This window comes from Panthera pardus, unplaced genomic scaffold, assembly GCF_024362965.1.
Source record: "Panthera pardus isolate Hobbes unplaced genomic scaffold, ASM2436296v1 HiC_scaffold_5, whole genome shotgun sequence".
Lineage (NCBI taxonomy): Eukaryota > Metazoa > Chordata > Mammalia > Carnivora > Felidae > Panthera > Panthera pardus.
The window spans coordinates 18,401,383-18,423,269 of NW_026526980.1; the positions used below are offsets into that span (position 1 = coordinate 18,401,383).

Below are 21,887 nucleotides of genomic sequence, written 5' to 3' on the forward strand. Positions count from 1 at the left end.
AGGGGGCGGGAGGTGCAGCAGGGGGGGTGGAGGGGGTGGCGGGAAGCTAGGGTTTCGGTCAATCCAAGCTCCGGACCCCCCGCTGAGCTCCTAGGACATTTCCTCCCCTCGCATCCCCACTCCCGGGTAAGTCACTGCTCTAGGGGCTGGTGATGGGTCCTGGACCCTCAACCCCTCCTGTTCCTTTGCTCTGTCATCATCATCCTATGCCATCACCAGCTCACTGTCTGGCAAAAGATGGACGGCCAGGTAAGGGGATTGCCCATCGGAGAGGACTTGGGGTTTTGAGTCATCCTACTCTTTTCTGGTTTACCAGATGGCTGAGTGAGGGAGTGCGAAGGAAGCGGGGAAGTCGCTGGGGGGGCTGGGAGGGGGGTTTTGTGTGGAGCACTGGGGCCCCAGCCCGGGCAGGGGCAGGGCAGGTGAGAATGGGCCGAGGGCTCTGTCTTTGGCCAGAGTAAGACCTGGGATTAGATCTCAGTCTGTAACCATGATCAGGACTTGGTCTACTAGGGCCGGACTTGGTCTAGAACTTTGTCTAGGGCCAACATCCTAGCTCTGTCTGTGTTTGGGGTCAGAGCCGTCAATGACCCAGAGGCTCTGCTTGGGACCCATCGGGGTTGAGCTTAGACCTCAGTCCGGATTGGGCCCAGAGCTCAGGCTGTGGCCGAGCTTCTGACAGAGCCTGTGACTCAGGTCAGGGCTCAGGCCTGGGCTGGGATAAGAGCTCCCTCGATGACCAGGGTCAGGGCTCACCAGGTTGGGGTTGTGTGAGGTCAGGATGGGGCTCAGCCAGGTCCCAGAATAACCCTGCCCTGTGTGTTTCTGCTCTGTGGACGGCTGTCAGGGCTGGGCTGCCTCAACGACAGGTCTCCCTTCCAGCACGGTTCCACCCTTCACCCCACCCTGGATTTTCCATCTTCAGGGACACGATGGGGGTTTCTTGGTCTTCCCCGAGGCCCACTTTCCTTTTGGGATCCGTGGGGTTTCCCTGTTGGGTCCCTGCAGTGAGACAGAAACCATGGGGGCTTTCCCTTCCTGTAGTCTGCCTCCTCGGCTCTACACAGGCCCTGCCCCTCGGGGCCGCCTGGAACCAACTGCCAGGGAAGTACCAGTACATTTCGGGGAGCAATCCCAGAGGGCTGCTTGGAGGAGAAGGAAAAGGAAGAGCGGCTGGCACCTGCCTAGCCCAGATGGGTTTCGCTTGCCGCGTCCCCCAGTGGTGACAGCTCATTCTCCCACATCCCACGCAGCTGAGGCTCCCCACTCTGGGGGGTCCCAAACATCCTGAGACTGATCGTGAGGACAGGCACAGGCCCTGGTCGGTCTTCCTCCCATCCCCAAGTCCTGCGGCCACTCTGGAGGCATGCCACCCCACTCACCCTCTGATGCAACCACTCCCCACCCTTTGCCGGTACCCAGAACTGCCATACCTCCTGAACCTCGAACCCCATCACCCACTCTCTCACCACAACCTCCTGATCCTCCCGACCTTCTCTGATGGTTCATCAAGACCTCCTGTCTCTTGTCGCGTCTCTGCCCTTCTCGATCTGGCTGCAGCTGACTCCCACAGCCTCATTCCTGGCCCCTGCCCTATTTCTGCTCCGGCAGCTGGAGCTTCACGCTTGGACATGATGAACCACCTCAGACTTGCTTGCCTTTGCACACGCTCCTCTCTTTGCCTAGAATGTCCCACTGCCTTCTCTGGAGTTCCCTCTCCTCAACCTTTTCTGAACCTACCCCTTGTCACGGGCTTCCTCCCCTGAATAGCTCATTCCTTCCTGCCATAAATCCTGTCTCCAACAGACGTTTCATTTTTATTTCTCTTGCTTATTCTATCCTCGCTCATACCACTCCAGCCATCCCGGCTCCCTCATTGCCAGGCATGCATGCTCCTGCCTCAGGGCCTTTGCGCTTGCTGTCTCTTCTGCCTGGAAGGCTCTTCTTCCAGATATCTGCAAAGCCCACTCTCTTCTTTCGATCCCCGCTCAAACGTCACCTTCTCAGATGGAGTCCTCACTGACTACCCTATTAAAATATGCAGCCCGGTCCCTGGCACTTTCTCTTTTCTTTGTTCTAGAAAGAAATGGTGCAATTTCCAACTCTAACTGTGGATCTCTCCATTTTCCCTTTTAGATGCATCGATTTCTCTCAACTGCTTTGAAATGCTGTTATTTAGGCAGATACACCCCTAGAACTGTGATGCCTTTTTGAAGAGCTGACCCTTTTACCAGAATGCAATGTCTCTCTTTCTCCCTGATAATATTCCCTCTTTTTCCCTGAAGCTTACTTTTTTTTTTTTTTAAATTAATTCAACCGGTCCTGCTCTTTTTGATTGGCGTTTACATAGCTTATCTTTTTTTTTTTTGAACATACTCATTTTTAATCTATTTTTATTTGCAGTGGGTTTCGTTAAAACAAAATTTTAGATTAATATTTTCGTCAGTTTGTGTGGTATTTATCAGTGTCTGCCCGAAGCAAATAAACGTTCTATTGCTGACCGAAGGGATCTGTCCTATTCTGAATGTGAGGTCCGTTCTTAGCCCCGTGACCTCAGCGCCTTCATGAGTTCAAGATCATTAGTTTATAGTTTGTCCTACTTTGTTCCTGGTTATAAAGGGCAAGTGGTGCCTTTTCCAGATTTTATACCTTTAAAAAATACACATTATTTGTGTGGCCTTGTTTTTTCTAGCTGGGTATTTTAGTACCATGTTAATTAGATGTGACAGTGAACGTCTTTATTTTTGTCTTCTTTCAGAGAGTAAACTTTATTTATTAATACTCTTTAAAAACTGTTTAATGTTTTTATTTATTTTTGAGAGAGAGAGAGAGAGTGACAGAGTATGAGCGGGGGAGGGGTAGAGAGAAAAGGAGACACAAGAATCCGAAGCAGGCTCCAGGCTCTGAGCTGTCAGCACAGAGCACGATGTGGGGCTCAAATTCGCAAGCTGCGAGATCATGACCCGAGCTGAAGTCGGATACTTAACCGACTTAGTCACCCAGGCATCCCTACTTATAGCTTTTTAATTTTTATTTTTGAGAGAGAGAGAGAGAAAGAGAGAGAGAGAGAGAGAGAGAAGAGTGCGAATAGGGGAGGGGCAGAGAGAGAGGGAGACACAGAATCTGAAGCAGGCTCCAGGCTCCGAGTTGTCAGCAAGGAGTCCAACGTGGGGCTCGAACCCACGAACCGGGAGATCATGACCCAAGCCGATGTTGGACGCTCAACTGACTGAGCCACCCAGGCGCCCCTCAGAGAGTAAACTTTAAATTGTTCATTATTATTTTTTTCTTATTTTTTTTATAGATTCCCTTCATTAGATTCCAGAAATCCCATATAATCATAGTTTGAAGACGTTATCTTTAATAACTGTTCACTTTAATTATTTGCCTGTGTCTCTTACATATACTTTCTATCCCTTTCCCTGCATTATATTTCTCCATAACATTTAAAAATATCTAACATTTTTGACCTCCTGGGTGACTCATTCGGTTAAGTGTCTGACACTTGCTTTCGGCTCAGGTCACAATCTCACGGCTTCATGGGTTCAAGCCCCACAGCAGGCTCTGCGCTGGCAGTATGGGGCCTGCTTGGGATATTCTCTCTCTCTCTCTCTGCCCCTCCCCACTTGTGCTGTCTCTGTCTCTGTCTCTCTCTCAAAAAAGAGAAAACACCGTTAAAAAATATTTAACATTTTCTCTCTCTCTTTTTTGTCTCTCTCTATGCACTAGAGCGCGAGCTCCCCAAGGGTGGGAATGTTGGCCAGTTATGTGCACTGATATATCCCCCGTAGCTAACAATAGCAGCTTCTTAGCAAATCAGCAAACAAATCTGTCTTTTATCACAGTGCCTAATGCAGGTTCTACTCACGGCTGGCGCTCTGTAAGTTGCCCTCCTGGCGCTCTGTAAGTTGCCCTCCTAGAGCGGGAGGTCTGGGACCCACTGCCGAGCCCTGAGCTCTTGCTGTCAGCCTTCCCCGACTCTGCCAAGGCTCCAGACAGGTACTGAAGGATGGAAATGGGGTTTTCTGGGCTGCTGGCCACGGCCCTGGGCTGATGATCTTGGCAGAGCCTTGCCAAGAAACCAGAGGGCCGATGAGGAGAGGTGCGGGGTGGTGGTGGGGCATGGGGTGGGGGGGCAGCCTCTGTCTATATCCTTGGAGGATGGGCCTGAGCCTGTCTCTGTCTACCTGGGCCTCAGTTGCCACGAATGGATCTTGGCTGGTGAGCTGAGGCTTGGGCTGGGAGCAGCAGGAAATCGAAGGGATGTGGTGAAGGCTGAGAACTGCTGGAAAGGAAACCAAGATCCCGGAGATCTATGGACTCCAGTGTGTAGCTGACACTTCTGGTGACCTCAGGTGAGTCACTGGCCAGCTCCGGAAATCAGGTTCCTCATTGAGAAGCAGTAGCAGTTTTCAAATGCTGCCCCTATTATTACGTAGGGAAATTAAAACCTAGATGATTTAAAAGAGAGAGAAAAGAGCCATCTGCCACATTTCTGATCATTTCCCAAGTACCCCGTTAGAGCTCTGACCCCACGGGACACTCCATGGGGTTGCATGGGAATCCTGCGCCTAGGAAGTAGAAGTTAGAAGCTTCAGATGTGATATCAGGATGGAATCAGGGAGGGGAAGTCTCGATTCAGAGTCGACACAGCAGATCAGCGACAGGGCGAAGCCTGGAACTCAAGTCCCTTGTTTTCAGCTCGGGCTGGTGAGGGGAATCCCTGGGCCCTCTGATGTCAACTCCGAGACTTGGAACTAACCCCTCGGTTAAATCAAGCTGGGCTTCGCTGAAGGCAGGAAGGCTGGGGGGAGGTGGGGCCAGTCTGGAGCTGGGGCCACACCTCGGAGTCTCCCGAACACAGGTGGTGAGACCCTGAGCCCAGGCACAGCGCCCACCCCTTCCCCCCTGAGCGTGGAGGTGGAACATCCTAGAGCCCCAGCCCCCATCACCTGACTTCTCTCCTGTTGTACACATGCACCCCACACCACACCCAGGGTCAGTCATTCTTTCTGCAGCGTGCCCTCGCCACGCCCCTTCCCACCGACCCTGGGGGCTGCCTCTAGATGGGGTGTCTCCTATGCGACTCCCGACCTGGGGCAGGGGAGTCTGGCAAGGGGAGAGGGCTTCTCTCCCTCGATCCCATCTCTTTTTTCCCTGTAAGAGAGAAAAAAGTCATCAAGGCCATGGCAGACACCTAGGGAGGGCTGAGACAAAGGGGTGGGGGTGGGGGACGCACTAGTGATGAGATATTTATCGCGGGGTGTTCTGTGTAGGTGAAGCAGGAATGCAGGGGCGGGAAGACTGAGCCACGCAGGGTGTGGGGAGAAGGTGGGACACCAGCTCTGTGGAGTGCCAGGAAGGAAGAGTTTGAAACCCAGGAGGCAGGGCTGTCGAGGAAAAATCACCGGCCTGGGGGTAAAAAGTCCCGGTTCAAGTCCCGGCCCTGCTTGCCCTTCCCCCCTCAAGTGTACCCTCTTGAAAGAGAGAGGCCCAAACACTCTTGGCTTCAGTTTCTCCATTTGTAAGATGAGGCTTGCGATCCCAGGCCTGCCCACCTCCCAGCTCAGACATGGAGGTGAACTTGGGGGACATAGGGGGTCACGGGTCAGGGCCCCACTTGGGAGTCAGTCCTACGCTGCTTTCACAGCCCCTATACTTCCTTTGGTCAAGTACGACCTTTGGCGAGGCCTGAAATCCCCCTGTTCTTGGCTCATCTACTAGGTGGGGAGGCTACTTATTCGCCGGATGGGACTGCGGTGACGATTACGCACATAAACGGCTGCCACTGAGTAGCTGTGTGATCTTAGGCAAGTTACTTAACCTCTCTGCGCCTGCTTTGCCAGCTATAACATGAGGCAAATAATACAAACTCCTAAGACTGTTTAGATGATTCAATGAGCTATTATTTACCAAGAGGTTGGAACAGGGCCTGGCATGTGGTAAGACAACAGGTATAAGGAAAGAAATGTTAGTTGTCATTAATAAATACAAGGCATGGTTGCCCTCCACGGATGAAAAAAGGTGGAAGGAGAGTGGGAAGAAGAGGGTAAGGAACAGAAAAGGCTGCAGTCACATCTTACAAATTAAGGACGGTTGGGGCTGTGAGTGGTGAGGGCACAGGCAGAGGGGACCTAGGGACCCAGAAACATGCGTCAGGGCAGAATTCGGGCCAGAAACAGAAATCGCCGGGAGCCAGCAAATTGGGCCCTGGGCCAGGGTGTGGACAGCCTCAAATATGAGAGCCAGTGGGTGGGACTCACCTCTGGCGGTGAGTCCCAGTGGTGGGACTGACCTGGGATGGAGACAGACCCTGGGCTGAGCCCCCGGATGGGTCACGCCAGGTGTCTGAGGGAGGGGCGCAGGCCCGAGCACACACCAGGCCTCCGGCGGCCCTAAGCTCAGAGGCTGACACCGGGCCCTACGCCACAGCCAGAGCTCTCACCCCGCAGCCTCTGCGGGGTCTCAGCCACCCGTGGCTGCCGTGTCCCTCACTCGTCTGGCCCACTGCATGTGAAACCCCCAGGTGGCTCCCCCGGAATGGTACACACCCACTGCTTATAGTTTCATGTCTTATCTGATTCATACAAAAGAATATATACAACATATATGCTTCTGCCCACCCGCTTTTCTTGCTCCTGCCTCAGTTTCGCTCCTGGCCTTACCGGTCCCCGTGGCTTCTCATTCCACTCAGTGAAAGCAAAACCCTCTGAATGGCTTACAAAGCCCTGGTGATCCTTCCCACTGACCTCCTTTATTCCCTCCCACACCTTCTGGCTGCCCCACAAACACTCCAGGCGCACTCCTACCTCAGGGCCTTTGTACCTGCTATTCCCTCTGTGTAGAACACCTTCCTCAGCTCTTCAAATAACCGGCTCCTTGTACCTCCATCTGGTGTTTCATCTTTTCATGAATGCCTTTTTCCCCTCTATGGCTTGAGGACTGTCGCCTCCGGTTCCCACCTACACTAAGACCCCTAAGATCTAGATGTTAGTCTCTTAGCTTTTCAATTTTTCTGCACATTCTGGGCCCTTCCCAAGGCCCCTAGGGTCTTCCCCAGACCTCCTCCAGACCCACCTCCTCAGACATGAGTCCCGCTGCCAATATTGATGTGAACAACTTCCACTCTTCCCATGATTCTGCCCTTGGGTAGGAGAGGGGAAGACAGAATTAGGGATTGAGTACTGAGGTGTGGCAACCATGGTCCCTGCCCCCAGAGGCGGCCACCTAGCTGAGAAGACTGGATACACGTGGGAGACCAGAGGCAAAGCAGGGCAGTTTGTAACTTACCGGTCTGCAGCTGTGACTAAACAGGCAGGATGTGAACTTGAACCTGCTGTTGGCTGCCGTGAGGGAAGACCCTGCCTCAGTCTGGAACTGACTTTGGAAAGTAGAGCTGAGAGCCAGAGAGGGAGACAAGGATCTCACAAGTTACTTCGAGCTCCTGGATCCAGCTCTTCCTGAAGCGATTACTTTGAAAAGTTTAGTTTCGTGAGTGAATCTCTAAAAAAAAAAAAAAAATTTTTTAATGTTTATTTATTTTTGAGAGAGAGTGTGAGTGGGGGAGGAGGAGGGGCAGAAAGAGAGGAGACACGGAATCCGAAGCAGGCTCCAGGCTCTGAGCTGTCACACAGAGCCTGGTGTGGGGCTTGAACCCACGAACCGCGAGATCATGAGCTGAGCCGAAGTTGGACATTTAACCGACTGAGGCACCCAGGCGCCCCTCTTCTTTTCTGCTTAAGCTATTTGGAGCTGTGTTTCCCCTCCCCTGCTTTGAGCCACCTTCACAATGGATTTCCAATGTCAAAAATCACAGACCAGATTTTTGTTAAATGATAAAGGCAAATACATCGTGTAGTAGAAAGAGCCCTCTGTTAGAAGCCAGTGGAGAGAGCGTTTCAGATAGAAAGGACAACGTGAAAACAGAGTAGATGCTTGGTCAATATTTACCGAGCGCCAGCTCGGTATGTCCAGGCATTATTCTAGATATTTGAGTTCAGCAGTGAATGGGGCCAATGGAACGTTCTGCCTTCACGGAACTTATACTGAATGGAATAAAGTTAAAATTATATTATAATTATAAAATTATACAAATTAAAGTGATATAAAATGTAATCAAATGCTTCTATGTGCCCAGGTACTTTTCAACTACTGGCTCATGGAATCCCTATGCTGGAGGTATTATTATTTATATTCATTATATGAAGAGGAAACTGAGGCCCAGAGGGGTTAAGGCTTTGTGCCCAAGGTTACCCAGCTAGTAAGCGGCAGCTCTGGGACTTGAACCCTGGACCTCTGGTCTTCTTAGCCATTTATACTATACTGCCTAGCAGAGCGGTTAGCATTTTGAACCTTCTCTATACATCAGACATCGCTCTAATGGCTTTACACGCCCAAACTCATATATTTCTCAAAACAATCCAGTTTACGGATGAGGAAACCAAGGTTGATAACACAACAGTAGCAGGACTGAAATGTGAATCAAAACAGAACAGTTTGAGAGGCCACATCCTTCCCCCCCCCCTTTATGGAAGTCTAATTGACAAATAAAATTACAAGCTAAAGTGTACGAGGTGCTGATCTGATATGTGTAAACACCGTGAATGTGTTTCTCCCTTGGCGTTAATGAACAATCCGTCACCTCGTATCCCAACCCCCCTTTTTTTTGGTGAGAACATTTAAGTTATAGTCTCTTAGCACATTTCAATTCCACTACAGCCGTGGCAGTTCATGCTCCTGATCACTGGCACCAACGGCCTCTAATTGCGGAGGGCACAGAAAGGAAGAGGGGCCAGAAAACAGAAACCCTGCTCAGGAGCAAAAGATAGCAAGAGGCCTACCCCTGAGGCCTCCTCTCCAAATGGTGCCGTGGTTCAAACTTTTTTTTTTTTTTTTTAAGTTTATTTATTTATTTTTGAGAGAGAGAGCGCGAGCACAGGTGCAAGTGGGGAAGGGGCAGAGAGAGAGCATGGGGGGGGGGCGGGGAGAGAGAGAGAGAGAGAGAGAGAGAGAGAGAGAGAATTCCAAGCAGGCTTTGCATGGTCAGTGTGGAACCCGACGCGGGGCTCGAACTCACAAACCATGAGATCGTGGCCTGAGCCAAAGCCGGACGCTTAACCCACTGAGCCACCTAGGCGCCCCAGGGTTCAATCTTGACAAAGAGATGATCCCTCTCCTGCATTCACTGAAAGTGCCAGGAGCCCTACTGGCCCGGCCCCCCCACCCTAGGGTCCTCTCCGTGTTCCCTTGCACCGAGGATCTTGCCAGGGTGACTGTGATGAGCAGCCAGAAGAATGCAGGAAACAGTGACACTGAAAGAGGGCAGAGGAGAGGGGCAAATAAGAGAGGGTGGGACCCAGGGAGTCTCCCAGCCACCCCACCCCCCCCCCCGGGCTCCACACATCCCACCAGGAATCTCATGGCCATTCCCCCAAAGTCCAGAACCTCTCACCTGTCCGGGAGTAGGAATATGCACTTTCCAAGCTTTCTGTAAATACCAGGAAACCCTCAGGAGCAGAGGGGTGGGGGGTGTCTCCCAAGGGAGACAGGGCCCTTGCTGCCAGAGGGGAAGCTGGAGTAGAGGTCAGAGGTCACAGCTATGTCAGTCCCCGCCCCTTCCACCTCCCGGACCCCCATCCTGGCTCACACTCTCCTCTGCAGGTGATAGACCAGCCCTGCTCCCAGGACCCTCTCGCAGAGATTGCTGGTCAGGACCTCGTGCCCTCACCGCTGTCCTTGGTGGTCTGAGCCCCAGAATCCAACTGACCGCCCGGTCCCAGAGGAAGAGAGCAGAGCAGGCCCAGACAACTCCTATAGAAGCAGCAGATATACTGACTCCAACACCGTTCTCATTCAAGGGGGAGCAGACGTCAACACAGCCCTAAAATAGGCCAGACTGCAGCAGGAGGTACAGAGGAGCATGGGGTTCGGGGTGAGGAGAGGGTGGTTCTCGTGAGAAACAGAGGAAGCTTCCTGCAGGTGAGAATCTCTGACCCAGACCTAGCGAATCGCGTTCCTTTTCAGCCTCGGTTTCTGCATCTGCAAAATGGGGGTGAGGACTATATTTGCCCGGTGAGGTTGTGGGGTGGGTCAACTCTGTCGGGCGATCAGATGGGGGAAAACTCTGGAAGGCAACACTGATTGTTGGGAATTAGTAGGATTCTGACAGGACGGGGCGGGAGGAGAAACGTCCCCAGTAACAAGAGCGCTGTGAAGCGAGACTAGTCCTGACATGCTCGTCCGCGAATGTTTATTGCGCGCCTTCTTGACCAGCCCTGAAGAAGAACTTAGCCCGAGGGGCGGGTGGTTGGGGTCTGAACACCACACGCAAATGGGCAGTGGGGAAGCATGTTAAGGAGGATGGTGACGGAGAGGGCGTCCCCAGAACACCTTTAGGAGACTCCCCAGGGCAGTGCACCTGCTCCATGGAGGGCCCAAAGCACCAGGCTTAGGGGAGGAGGGGTCAGCAAAAGCAGAAGAGAGGACACTTAGGTCACCCAGCCCAGGCCCTGCCTTCTGCCTCTGGTCACTGAGCCCCTGCCCTTAGTGCCTCGGGCTTCTTGGCTGCCAGCGGTCACCTCCCCTAACCCCAGACAATAAATTAATAAGCAAAATGCATAGTATGTTAGATGGGTACTATGTGCTCTTTTAATAAAGAGGAATTTCAGCACAAATGACTCCCTAACTTCCTTCTGGTCTTCACTTAAAGGCCCTCACGTCTCAGTGAGGCTTTCCGTAACCAAGGCGTGTTTTATTTTTTTTAACGTTTATTTTTGACGGAGAGCGAGAGAGAGACAGAGAGACAGAGCATGAGTGGGGAGGGGCAGAAAGAGAGGAAGACACAGAATCCGAAAGCAGGCTCCGGGCTCTGAGCTGTCAACACAGAGCCTGACCCAGGGCTCAAACTCACGGACCACGAGATCATGGCCTGAGCCGAAGTGGGACGCACAACTTTCTGAGCCACCCAGGTGCCCCCCCGCAACTGAGGCGTTTTAAATTGCACACGCCCTGCTGAAATTCTTTTGTTTGTTCACTTTTATTATTTGTCCCCACTGGAATGTGAGCTCCATGAGAAGAGAACTGGTTTACTGTTGTACTCATAGCTTCTAGAATATTCCCTGGCTCCATAAATATGTGTCGAAGGAATAAATGATTATTTCCTCGAACAGTAAAACACACACACACACACACACACACACACACACTCCAACAAAACTTCTCCAAACCAGTTCTCCAGAAAAGAGAGAACAGGATAAAGCTGCACAGAGCTGGTGTAAGCATTCCGTGAAATGATTACAAATGAACTTCAATTTTATAACTCAAATGTAAGGCAAAAGTTAGAGGGAGGATGTGTTCAGTCAGGAGGACTGAACCCAAGGGGATGGTGCTCATCTTCTGATTCCACAGCATTCACTGCTTTTGTAATCAGAAAAGCAAAGTATAGGGACGCCCGGGTGGCTCAGTCGGTCGAGTGTTGGATTTCGGCTCAGGTCATGGTCTCGCGGTTCGTGGGTTCGAGCCCCGCGTCGGGCTCTGTGCTGACAGCTCAGAGCCTGGAGCCTGCTTCAGATCCTGTGTCTCCCTCTCTCTCTCTGCCCCTCCCCCACTCATGCTCTGTCTCACTCTGTCAAAAATAAATAAACATTAAAAAAATTATAAAAAAGAGAAAAAAAAAAGTGTACCTTCTTTTACACAGAAAAGGAAGTGCTTCTAGTTGTCAGAGACCTGGGCGTTGTGTCTGGCCCCTGGGGAAAGGTACCCCTGTGTGGGGCAGACTGCTTGCACAGGGATTCTGGGGATGGGTTGTTCTTCCTTCTTTGCTTTCTCCAGCCTGGCACTCCCTGAAGGCCACAGAGCTCTCTGGAAAGCTTGGACGTGGGAATCAGCACACCGAGTCTACTCCCAGCTCAGCCTGTGACCGCCAGTGAACCCATAACCCAGGCCTTTGCCCTCCCACAGGACTTTGGCATTTGCCAAAGTGTGATAATAATAATTACCATGCGGGGCACCTGGGTGGCTCCGTTGGTTGGGCATCCGACTCTTGGTTTCGGCTCAGGTCATGATCTCATGTTTGTGAGTTTGAACCCCGCATCCGGCTCTGTGCAGACAGTGTGGAGCCTGCTTGGGATTCTGTCTCCTTCTCTCTCTGCCCCTCCCCCCCTCACGCTCCCTCTCTCAAAAATAAATAAATAAACCTTAAAAATATATATATTAAAAAAAATAATAATTGCTGTGGTTGAATAATATTTTTATGCTTTATTATTGAAGTCAAGTTGGTGTAGAACATGTAAGTTTCAGGTGTAACGTGATAATTCGACGTTGGTATGCACTACAGAGTGATCGCCCACCAGTGATCACTGGTTACCATCCATCGCCGTGCAATTTTTGTACACAAACCAAGGTGGAGTTTCCCCACGTCTCCTTTGATGCTCATCCCATTCCTGGTAAGTCAGTGAGGGCCATGTGGCTTTCATTGCTACGGCGAAGGGATGTCAGTACGGTTTCATTTTTAGTTCAACAGCCGTGGGGGACTGAAGGCACAGAGGATCGCAGCGACCCGAATAGCAAGGTGGATGGGGTGGGGGTGGGGCCAACTTTAAGGTACTCCCCAAGTCAGGGAAGAAGGGAAGCAATTGGAAAAGGAAAGGAGGAGAAGTTAGAACTGGCGTGTCCCCACGGAGTCCAGGCCACGCTCGTTTTGAACAGTATGGAGAGATCTGAGGACGGAAGGGACTGTGCCCCCTTTTCCAGTGGAGGACAGGCCCCAGATGTATCCCTGCCCCCAGGTGTTGGGAGGTGGCCCGGAGCACACAAAGAGCAGGGCTGTGAGGGAGCACACAAAGAGCAGGGCTGTGAGGGTTGATCGTAAACAACAAACGGAAAGGACAAGGGGGCGCCTGGTGGCTCAGTCAGTTAAGCATCTGACTCTTGATTTTAGCTAAGGTCATGATCTCATGGTTCATGAGTTTGAGCCCCTCATGGGGCTCTGTGCTGACAGCGTGGAGCCTGCTTGGGATTATCTCTCTCTGCCTCTCCCCTGCTTGTGCTCGCTCTCTCATAAAATAAATAAATAAACATTAAGATAAGAAAAGAAAAGAAAGGACAGGAAGGGCAGTGGCAGGGACACGGTGGCAGATGGCAATGTATCAAGGGGATGTTGAGGCCTCGAGCATTCCACGCCCCTTCCCAGCTCTGCTCCTGATCAACCCTGGAGAAAGGAGAGAAAGGAGGGCAAACTGACCCCATCAGACACCTGCTGCCAGCAGAAAAGGAGCAGTGTGTATCAACTTAAACAATAGATTGCATTTCTTGCACGCCGGAACTCTGTTTCCGGGTCACTGTTTTAATCAAGCACTTACATGCTGCTTACTATGCACTTTGCAACACTTCCTTGCTTAATCGCAGCAAGGACCCCTTGTTTAATGTTACTGGAATTCCTATTTTACACGTGGGGAAACTGAGACTAGAAAGGTCAGGTAAGCGGCCCAAGGTCACACAGAGGATGAGGGAGCAGGGACTTGAACCCACAGAGTCTGGATCCAGAGCCCATTGTGTCTGCTTCTCTGCCGTTTCCTTAAGGTCTTGTTCTGGGTCAGGTGCCCTGCTAAGTGCTTGAGAGACTCCATTTCCTCCTCAAAACCATTCCGGGGGGTGGGTGTACTTTTCATCTCCTGCCTACAGATGTGGAAATTAAGGTGCAGGATAAACTGGGGCGCTGGGGAGGCTCAGTCGGATGAGCGTCTGACTTCGGCTCAGGTCATGATCTCACGATTTGTGAGTTCGAGCCCCACTTGCAGACGGGATCTGGACTTGAGCCCGGGGGACCCTGAGGCTGTTCCAGTCACTATTGCCGTGTAACAAACCATCCCCAAACGTCAGGCTGTGAAATGACCGTTTGGTCACGCGCTGCGTCCGTGGGTGGGGAATTAGAGATGGCTTGTCTCTGGCGCCCCAATATGTTGTTGGGCCTCATCCGGGAAGACTCAGATGCCAGAGGTGACACGGCGGCTGGGGCTGGAAATCGTCAGCGGGTTCCCTTCGCTCACACGTCTGGAGCCGGAGGATGGCTTTCAGCTGGGACTTCCGCGGGGCTGAAGACCAGAATGACATCAGCACGTGGCCTTTCCATGTCGTGTCTCCACGTGTGTCGCTTCGGACTTTCTTGCAGCAGGGTGACTGCGCTCCAAGAACCCCAGAGAGCAAAGTTCCCCCCACGTTCAAAAGGAGCACAGTCCCCTGTCTCCCCTTCGATAGGAGGGTGGCAAGGCCCCACGGTAAGGAGGGCGTGTGGCTTGGGAGCGCTTGCAGTGACGACCCTATTTGTTAAGTGCAGTGTGAGACAAAAGCCCCGTGCACCTGACGCCTTCACGCTTCACTGTACGTTAGACTCACTCTCCCAACTCCCAATGCCCGGCCTCCACCTCGGACCAACGAAATCAGACTCTCTGGGAGGGGAAGCCAGGCAGCCGTGTCTTTAATGCACCTGCGACCGGGTGATTACAAGGCGGCCTTCTCCCACGTATGCAGAGCACCTGGAGGAGTGTCTGGCTCCGAAACAACCCGTGTTTCTCCGAGTGTGAACGCCCGTGACCCTTAGCACACAAGGTCACCCGAGGTGTGCGCAGGTGGACTGAAAGAAGTGATATTGGGTGTCTTTCTACGATCTTCGAGTTATGACAAGTGATTGTGGTTTTCCAGTTTGGGTGGTGATGTAGTCTCCTTTTAAAGTGCGTTTGAGTGGAAAAGGTAAGGAGGTAATTTGAAAAATTCTAGGCAAACAATGGTACAGCCTAAATGCACGTAGGGCGGAAATCAAGAAAGTGCTGTGTGAAAGATGAGGCGGGGAAAAGCCTCAGGCAGACCATCAATGATGGTGGCCATGACTCTTCCTCGTACTGGCATTACCTTTAAGGAGTGCCAGTTAAAATCAACTTTGGGTGCTTTTGAAATTGGAAAAAATACACAGCCCTGAGAGCTGAGTGGGCAGAAGAGGACTAGGTGTTGGTGAAGCAAACCCCGCAGTGAGTTTCCAGATTCTCGGCAAGGAGCTGGGAATCCTTAGAATTGTGGCAACTTGGTGGGGAAACTTCCGCAAGCTCCCAAGGGGAAATAGAAGTCAGTCATCCCTCTGTCCTCAGGAGGACCCCTAGAAACTAAGGAGACAGACATTACATGCAACTAGGGGACCAAAAAAAGGGGGGGGTAAAAAGTAGGTGGAACAGTAGAGGGGTGTTCTGGACGGGTAGAGTCAAGAACAGGTTCTTGTCCTGACTGCGTCCCCAGTCTTCGTATGAGTTTTAGCCCCTGCCCCATCAGGCCTTGATTTTCCCTTCCGCGAAGGGCAGAGTGGGGCTCTAACATCCAGGATCCTTTCGGATCCAAACATTCAGTAATTCCAAGAATTATCTGGTTCCCGGAACAGCCACGTAAAGGCCTCCCAGGCAGAGTTTGTGCCAAGGTAGGGCGAGGCCAGGGAGGGCCAATCACAGGCCAGGAGTGAGGGTAACATATGGGGCCTCCTGGCAAAGTGTCAAAGGACCCAGAAGACAGGGAGTGGCCACGTTCGGCCACAGACACAGCGCTTTGCAGCCTTTGTTTTCTCCTTTGAAGTAGACCTTTTGACAGGAAAAGAAACAGGCTCAAAAGGAGTAGTAATTAACCAGAAATGAACTAGCATCTAGGATTCCACATTGTCGTACATTTTATCCTCAGGCATATAGTAAAAAGGGAAAGACCCGGGCTTCAAAAATTAGACAGACCTAAGTTCAAAATCCCAGCTCCTCCAAGTTGTGGCTGTGTGACTTTGGGCAAATTACTTAACTTCTCTTAACCTCGGTTTTCTGGTCTGTAAAATAGGATCAAATAACATTATGCCTATTGGATTAGTGTAAGGGTTAAATGGAACAGCGCCTGTAAAACACCTGTCACAGAGAAGTAGCCCAATTACATGGGGGCTGTTGCCATGATTTTCGAAAGCTGACACACCAGATCTGTGCTGGGCTGAGGCCTTCCTCTGTTCACATTCTTAGGTCCCTAACTAAGAACAATTGCCTCCAAGTTGTGCAGCCTAGGGCTTATATGGAAGGGCAGGAGAAAAAGAAAAATGCTTTGCCCAGGACCAGACCTAGGGCTTTTCTCCCCCGCCCCTTGTGCTGAGTCTGCCGGTGGAAAATGTTTCTTGCCAGTTTTTTCCCCAGTATTCACACCCCTGCCTTCCCCAAGTTTTGGTGAACACGTGGCTAAGCACCTGAATACTCTGTCTCCCGACCTCTCCGGTAGTTGGACGTGGCCATGCGATTAAATTCTGGCCAGATGTAACGTATTCTACTTTTAGGTCATGGTCTTCAAAATGAATTGGTGTGGCTTCCCCCACTCCCTTTCCACGGGTTGAGATGCAGATCTGATTGGTGGCAGACACCGAAGCAGCGAGTGTGGACCCCAAGGTGGAAGCCATGTTTGGAGCGTGGCGGAACAATGAGTTCCAAGTAGCTGGAATCCCTGACGTGGTCAAGTTGTCATTTTAGCCCAAGAGTACTGACTGTTGGAGCTGCTACGTGACAGAGAGAGAACTTTCTATCTCGTTTTGAGACTTCAGTACAGCAGCCCCCGAGTAACCTGGGGCAAGTCCCTTCATGTTCTAAATCTCGGTGTTCTCCGTTTTGCAGACGGCACCATAAAGAACAGTCACTTCAAAAGGTGGTTTTATATGAAAATGACATGATCAGTAAGATTGTTTATTCTGAAAAGGGAGAGGAGCTGGGGAGGGTCTGGGGAGGGGGCTTCTTTCACAGGCAGCATGACAAGGAAACAGGACATTTCTGTGCATTTCCTAAGAGACCACAGAGGCACATTTGCCAAAACCTCTGCACACCAAAATAAAACAAAAGCAGCCAGGCTGGCCTCTACCCGTCCCTACCAAACCGGGGACGCCCTCTCCCAGACACATATAACCAAAGACAAAAAACGTTCTTGTTGGTTCATGCAGAGGCAGACATATGCAGGCAGGGACAAGAAACAAACAAAACCACACAGAGGGAGGGGGGACAAAATTCCACACACAAGCTGCAACTGCTGAATTTTGTTTATTGTCCTTGCCACCCTTAAGGGGTTCCAGTTTCTTTGGTGTCTTTCCTTCGGGGTGGGGGGTGCCTTTTGTGACGCTGCCTCTCCATTCCCTTCGTCTTGCTCCCCACCCCTAGCTTGTCCTTTTTCTGGGGCTTGGTGGCCCCTCAGAGCCTAGTCAGGTAGGGTAAGTCCTGGGGTGGAGTGGGAAGGCAGGCAGGCCTGGATCCCTCCCCCAGGTGCCAATTCTCCGCAGTCCTGTCTCCATCGCTGTGTGGTATCCGTGCTGTAGCCTTATCTGGGGCAAGGAAAGAGAGTGACAGTTCTAATTCTGGGTTCTAACTCTTCCTCTCCCGGTCACTTGCTCTGGGTCTCCAGAGAAGGACCCTACCCTCTCTGGGCCTCTGTTACCCTCTCCGTAAACCAAATTTCCCTCCAATTGCAAAGGTTCTGTGTTTCCCCTTTTGCTCTGGCCACCAGGAAACTCAGAGTCCGACGTGTGTCTCATTTTATTCTATGTTGAGACAATCGTTCTTTTTTTTTCTTTTTTAATTTTTTAATGTTTATTTTTGAGAGAGGGAGAGAGACAGAGTGTGAGCAGGGGAGGGGCAGAGAGAGAAGGAGACACAGAACCCGAAGCAGGCTCCAGGTTCTGAGCTGTCAGCACGGAGCCCGACGAGGGGCTTGAACTCGTGAACTGCAAGACTGTGACCTGAGCTGAAGTCAGGCACCCAACTGACTGAGCCACCCAGGCACCCCGAGACCACAGTTCTTGGAACCTTGCTCCCCACCTGACCACACACATTCGAGCATGTCCTTTGGAGGCAGAGGGACTTCTACCCCTGACTCTTTACCTCCAGCTCTGCCTCAAGACCGTGCCCCTCGCTTTTTCCGCTCCGTGTTCTGAAGCTTGGTCACCAGCTTCCTCTCGTGGCCACCGGGGCTGGGGCGGTTGGTGTTGGCGGCAGCTTCTCTCTTGCTGCGACCTTTCCGACCTCCTGCTCCTGGGAACCAGGCAAGAGGCCGAGGTGAGGTGGACAGAGGCCTGATACATCCAAGGAGAGGCAGGGGGTTGGGAGTGCGGGCTGGAAAGAGCCTGGGTTGGAGGAAGCGGGCTGGAGAGTGGTCACCACATAGCTTTGGGGCACTTGTAACCCCTGTCTCCCCATCTGTGGAATGAGGGGCCCCCATGATCTGTTGTTGCTCCCAGATTCTAGGGGCGTGTGAGGTCCCAGGGCTGAGCAGGACAGCACTAAGGGGAAGAAGGGTTGGAAGGGGTGACTGGAGGGGTCAAGGGAACAGGTTAGAGAGGGGTGGGGGGTGGGGAGGAGTCCAAGGAGGAATCCTAGTCGGGGGTTGGGGGTAGAAGGTAAGGGACCAGGAAGGTGACCGGGCCAGACCTTACCCAGGTAAGAAGGAGCCAGGTTATAGAGGTCATACTCATCCAGGCTGAGGTCTTCGTCCTCCGGACCTGGGGGCTGCTGGGCCGGGCTGGCTGCTTGCGGGAAGGTGGCCATCACACCTGACTTTCCCTTGCTGTCTCCCTGCCGTCTCCCAACGCTTTGTTTGTGTCTGGTTTCCTGACACCTCCCTGTTCACGGGCCCCAACTTATAAGGCCACGTGTCCTCCCCAGGCCCTGTCTGATGCAATCTGGCCCTTTCCCAGAACCCGACCCAGTAAACAGCAATCACGAGAGGGGAAAAGAGTCGGTCCTGTGAGTCCCAGCCCCTTCCCCTCGCCTCCTCCCTCTCACTGGGGCTCGCCCAGCTGGGTATTTTTCCACAGAGGAGATCCCCGCCCCTCAGGGAGGAGGAGGAAAGAGGCAGAGTCTGAGCATAAACAATCCTTGGGATCGTGGCCCAGTGGGGATCGGAGGGCCTCACCTGGCCGACTCCTTCCTGTCCGTCTCCTGCCCCCTGCCACGCAGCTGACCCCATCCCAATTCTGCCTTAGACGCAGGACCCTGGTGGCGGGTTATGAAGAACACTCCATGAAATAGGTCAGCTGTTCTCACCCCGAACACACCCAACACCCCTTTTTGATAAGAAACATCTGGAAAGCCCCCTTCATATGCCGAGCTGGGAAGGGGGGGGTGTGTGTGGTGATGGAGTGGGTCCCTAGGTAGTTTCCCTCACCCAACAGGGAGGGTTAAAAGTGCAGATTCTGGAGCCAGCTGCCCTGGGTTCAAACCTCTGGTCCACTACTTCCTGGGTGACTCCAGACAAGTCACTTAACCTCTCTGTGCCTCGGTTTTCTCCTCTGTACAAATGAAGATGATAATAATTGCATTGACTTCACGGGGTTGGTGAGAGAATCGAATGAGACACCTCAGGGAAGGACACTTGCGACAGTGCCTGGCACGCTCCTACGGTCTTAGCTTCCCTATGAGTTATTCGCACAATTTCCAAACAACTCCATGATGCCGTCACGTAATGGGAAGGCGACGTGAAAGGAAACCCACTTATGCTGCAATAATGTCTTTCAAACCATGGAAATGCTGAGGGAGAAGACATTACGGAGTAAACAGGCATTTGGGCCTATTTAATATGAATGAAAGGAAGGGATTCAGATAAGAAATGCGTGAAGATGGAAAGTTCCACACTTGCCTGAAGGGATCTGCCCGTGTGGGTTGAGCTGACCCAGAGAGGGCCACACCCGGGGTGGCCCACTCACACTTTCCCTGGGATTTATGTGCCAAATCCCAGGGCCGGGGCTGAGGACCTTCTCGGGCTTAGCCAGGTGTTTAAATTCTCTGCTCACTTGCCCACCTTGCTGTGAGCCCATTCAAACACCGTTCCCTCTCGGTGCTGCCTAAATTTTACCTCCCCCAAAACCCTGTAATAACCCAGTCTCGTTCTGCGTTTAACACGAAGAGGCACTTCTGCTCCCGTTTCTCCCTAGCCTGAGCCAGAATTAACTTTAGTTTTTGTTTTTCAGGTTTGGTTGATATGTGAATTCCTGAACATCCAGGAAATGAAAGTGAGGTCACCTGAATCAAACAGAGCTTGGGACAATCACAGACGGACCGAGGGCAGGCTGCCCCACAATGTGCCGCTTCAGCATATTGGCTATTTTATTTTATTTTTTCAATGTTTATTGTTGAGAGAGAGAGGGGCGGAGAGGCAGAGAGAAAGGGAGAGAGAGAATCCCAAGCAGGCCCACACGGTCAGTGCAGAGCCCGATGCGGGGCTCGAACCCACGAACGGTGAGCTCGTGACCTGAGCTGAAACCAAGAGTCAAATGCATAACCAACGGAGCCACCCAGGCACCCCTAGCATATTGGTTATTTTATTTTATTTTATTTTTTTATTTTTTTAAATACTTATTTATTTTTGAGACAGAGAGAGACAGAGCATGAACAGGGGAGGGCCAGAGAGAGAGGGAGACACAGAATCTGAAACGGGCTCCAGGCTCTGAGCGGTCAGCACAGAGCCCGACGCGGGGCTCGAACTCACGGACCGTGAGATCATGACCTGAGCCGAAGTCGGACGCTTAACCGACTGAGCCACCCAAGCGCCCCATATTGGTTATTTTAAATAAAAGTTACTTCAGAGACAACCTGTGGTGAGAAGGGCAGACCCTCCTCAGTCGCCGAGAGCAGGAAATAAATCTCCCAGGTGAAAGTTAAGGAAGTAAAGAGACACCCTGATCACCAGACATAGGAAATTTAGAGTGAAGACGTCCGTGATTTATTTTTTTATTTTTTTTCGTCCGTGATTTTTTTACTCATTTCCTATCCCAGCCCAAAATCTGTTTAGAATTGCTTACAAATTAAAGCTCCCCAAATTAAGTTCTCTTTCTCCTTTCAATTCCTCATGGATTTATTGTCTCTTCGTCGAAAAGGATAAAAACTGCCTGCTTTGGTCATTTTTGTTAGGTCTCAATTTCATGACGGGGGGCCCCCACGAGCGCATAATAAAACTTCGCTTTTTCCTGTTGTTTATCTGTCTCATGTCCATTCAATTCTTAGTCCAGCTGGAAGCTTCTGAAGGACAGGGGAAGAATTTTTCCTTCCCACGAATACTAACAGACCAGATGATCAGGAGCGGAGGAAAATAACCTTAAACCAAGATGCCACACCCAGGCAAATTAAGGTGGAGACAATGAGGAAATACGCGGTTCCTACAAGGCAGTGGACTTCATCACTGCATGTGATAGAGTACGTTCTAGCCTCACGTCCTCGTAAAGGAGCGTTTTAGCTTCATGACTGTCTAGCAGGACAAACGTCTGCACCCTGTCGTGGTCACTACCAAGAACACCCCCCCACCCTCCAAATTCCCGAGCTGCCCAGGCCCCTGTACGAGCTGCGAGATCCTGGGCTCCCTTCTGACTTTCCATCGGCTCAGCTGCACGGGGAAGATGGTGACAGAACCACTAGGTGCGACAGGCCTTTGTCCTGAGCCGGCACAGTGTAGACCGCTATTTCCTCCGATCTTTGGAGAAGGGAAATTGAAGCTCCGAGAGCAACTTGCTCAAGGTCACACGGCTGGTGAGTGGTGAAGTATTCCTCCCGAGGTCTACCTGACCCCAGTTCCAGCCTGGTTCTAGATCAGCACGGCTGGCCAAACACTGGCAAGCTTTTGGCGGCCGTGCCTAGGGAAGCACCTGTCAGGGATTCCTTCCTTCCGCCCTCCCTGTCCCTCCTCCCTTCCCCTTGAATGATTAGGACTTGCTTTGGACCAGGCTGGGTGCTAAGGATTCCCCATTTTTACCCCATGACCCTCATTTTATTATACTTTCCCCATAGAGATCACTGATGGAAATATCCTTTTTTCTTTGTTTCCTTCTACGTGATATGTCCCCACTCGAATGCAATCCTGGTTTG

The 21,887-nt window shown here is 51.7% G+C and overlaps 1 protein-coding gene and 1 long non-coding RNA gene across 4 annotated transcripts; one reads left to right on the forward strand and one right to left on the reverse strand.

Moving 5' to 3' along the window:
- The first annotated feature begins 29 nt into the window (after positions 1 to 29).
- On the forward strand, positions 30 to 20,341 carry LOC109256533 (uncharacterized). Of its 3 annotated transcripts, XR_008419350.1 has the most exons (4): positions 46 to 249; positions 3,846 to 3,999; positions 4,199 to 4,355; positions 20,000 to 20,341. It is a non-coding gene; the product is annotated as an uncharacterized LOC109256533 (long non-coding RNA). The 3 variants fall into 3 exon arrangements; XR_002075696.2 differs by lacking the exon at positions 20,000 to 20,341 and having other exon boundaries at positions 30 to 126; positions 4,199 to 5,222; XR_002075697.2 differs by lacking the exon at positions 20,000 to 20,341 and having other exon boundaries at positions 4,199 to 5,222.
- Positions 17,063 to 18,751, reverse strand: NUPR1 (nuclear protein 1, transcriptional regulator). Its single transcript, XM_019431919.2, has 3 exons — positions 18,467 to 18,751; positions 17,916 to 18,065; positions 17,063 to 17,359 (listed from the first exon to the last, which is right to left on the reverse strand). Exons 1-2 carry the CDS (start codon positions 18,576 to 18,578, stop codon positions 17,929 to 17,931), a joined length of 249 nt encoding a protein of 82 aa, XP_019287464.1. The 5' UTR covers positions 18,579 to 18,751; the 3' UTR covers positions 17,063 to 17,359; positions 17,916 to 17,928.
- Positions 20,342 to 21,887: the final 1,546 nt, after the last annotated feature.

Excerpts from the sequence above, each read along its gene's own strand:
- NUPR1 (XM_019431919.2), bottom strand. The coding sequence starts at position 18,578 with ATGGCCACCTTCCCGCAAGCAGCCAGCCCGGCCCAGCAGCCCCCAGGT. Across the intron at positions 18,066-18,466 it reads CCTGGCTCCTTCTTACCTGG|GAGCAGGAGGTCGGAAAGGT; the intron begins GTAAGGTCTGGC and ends CCTGGTTCCCAG.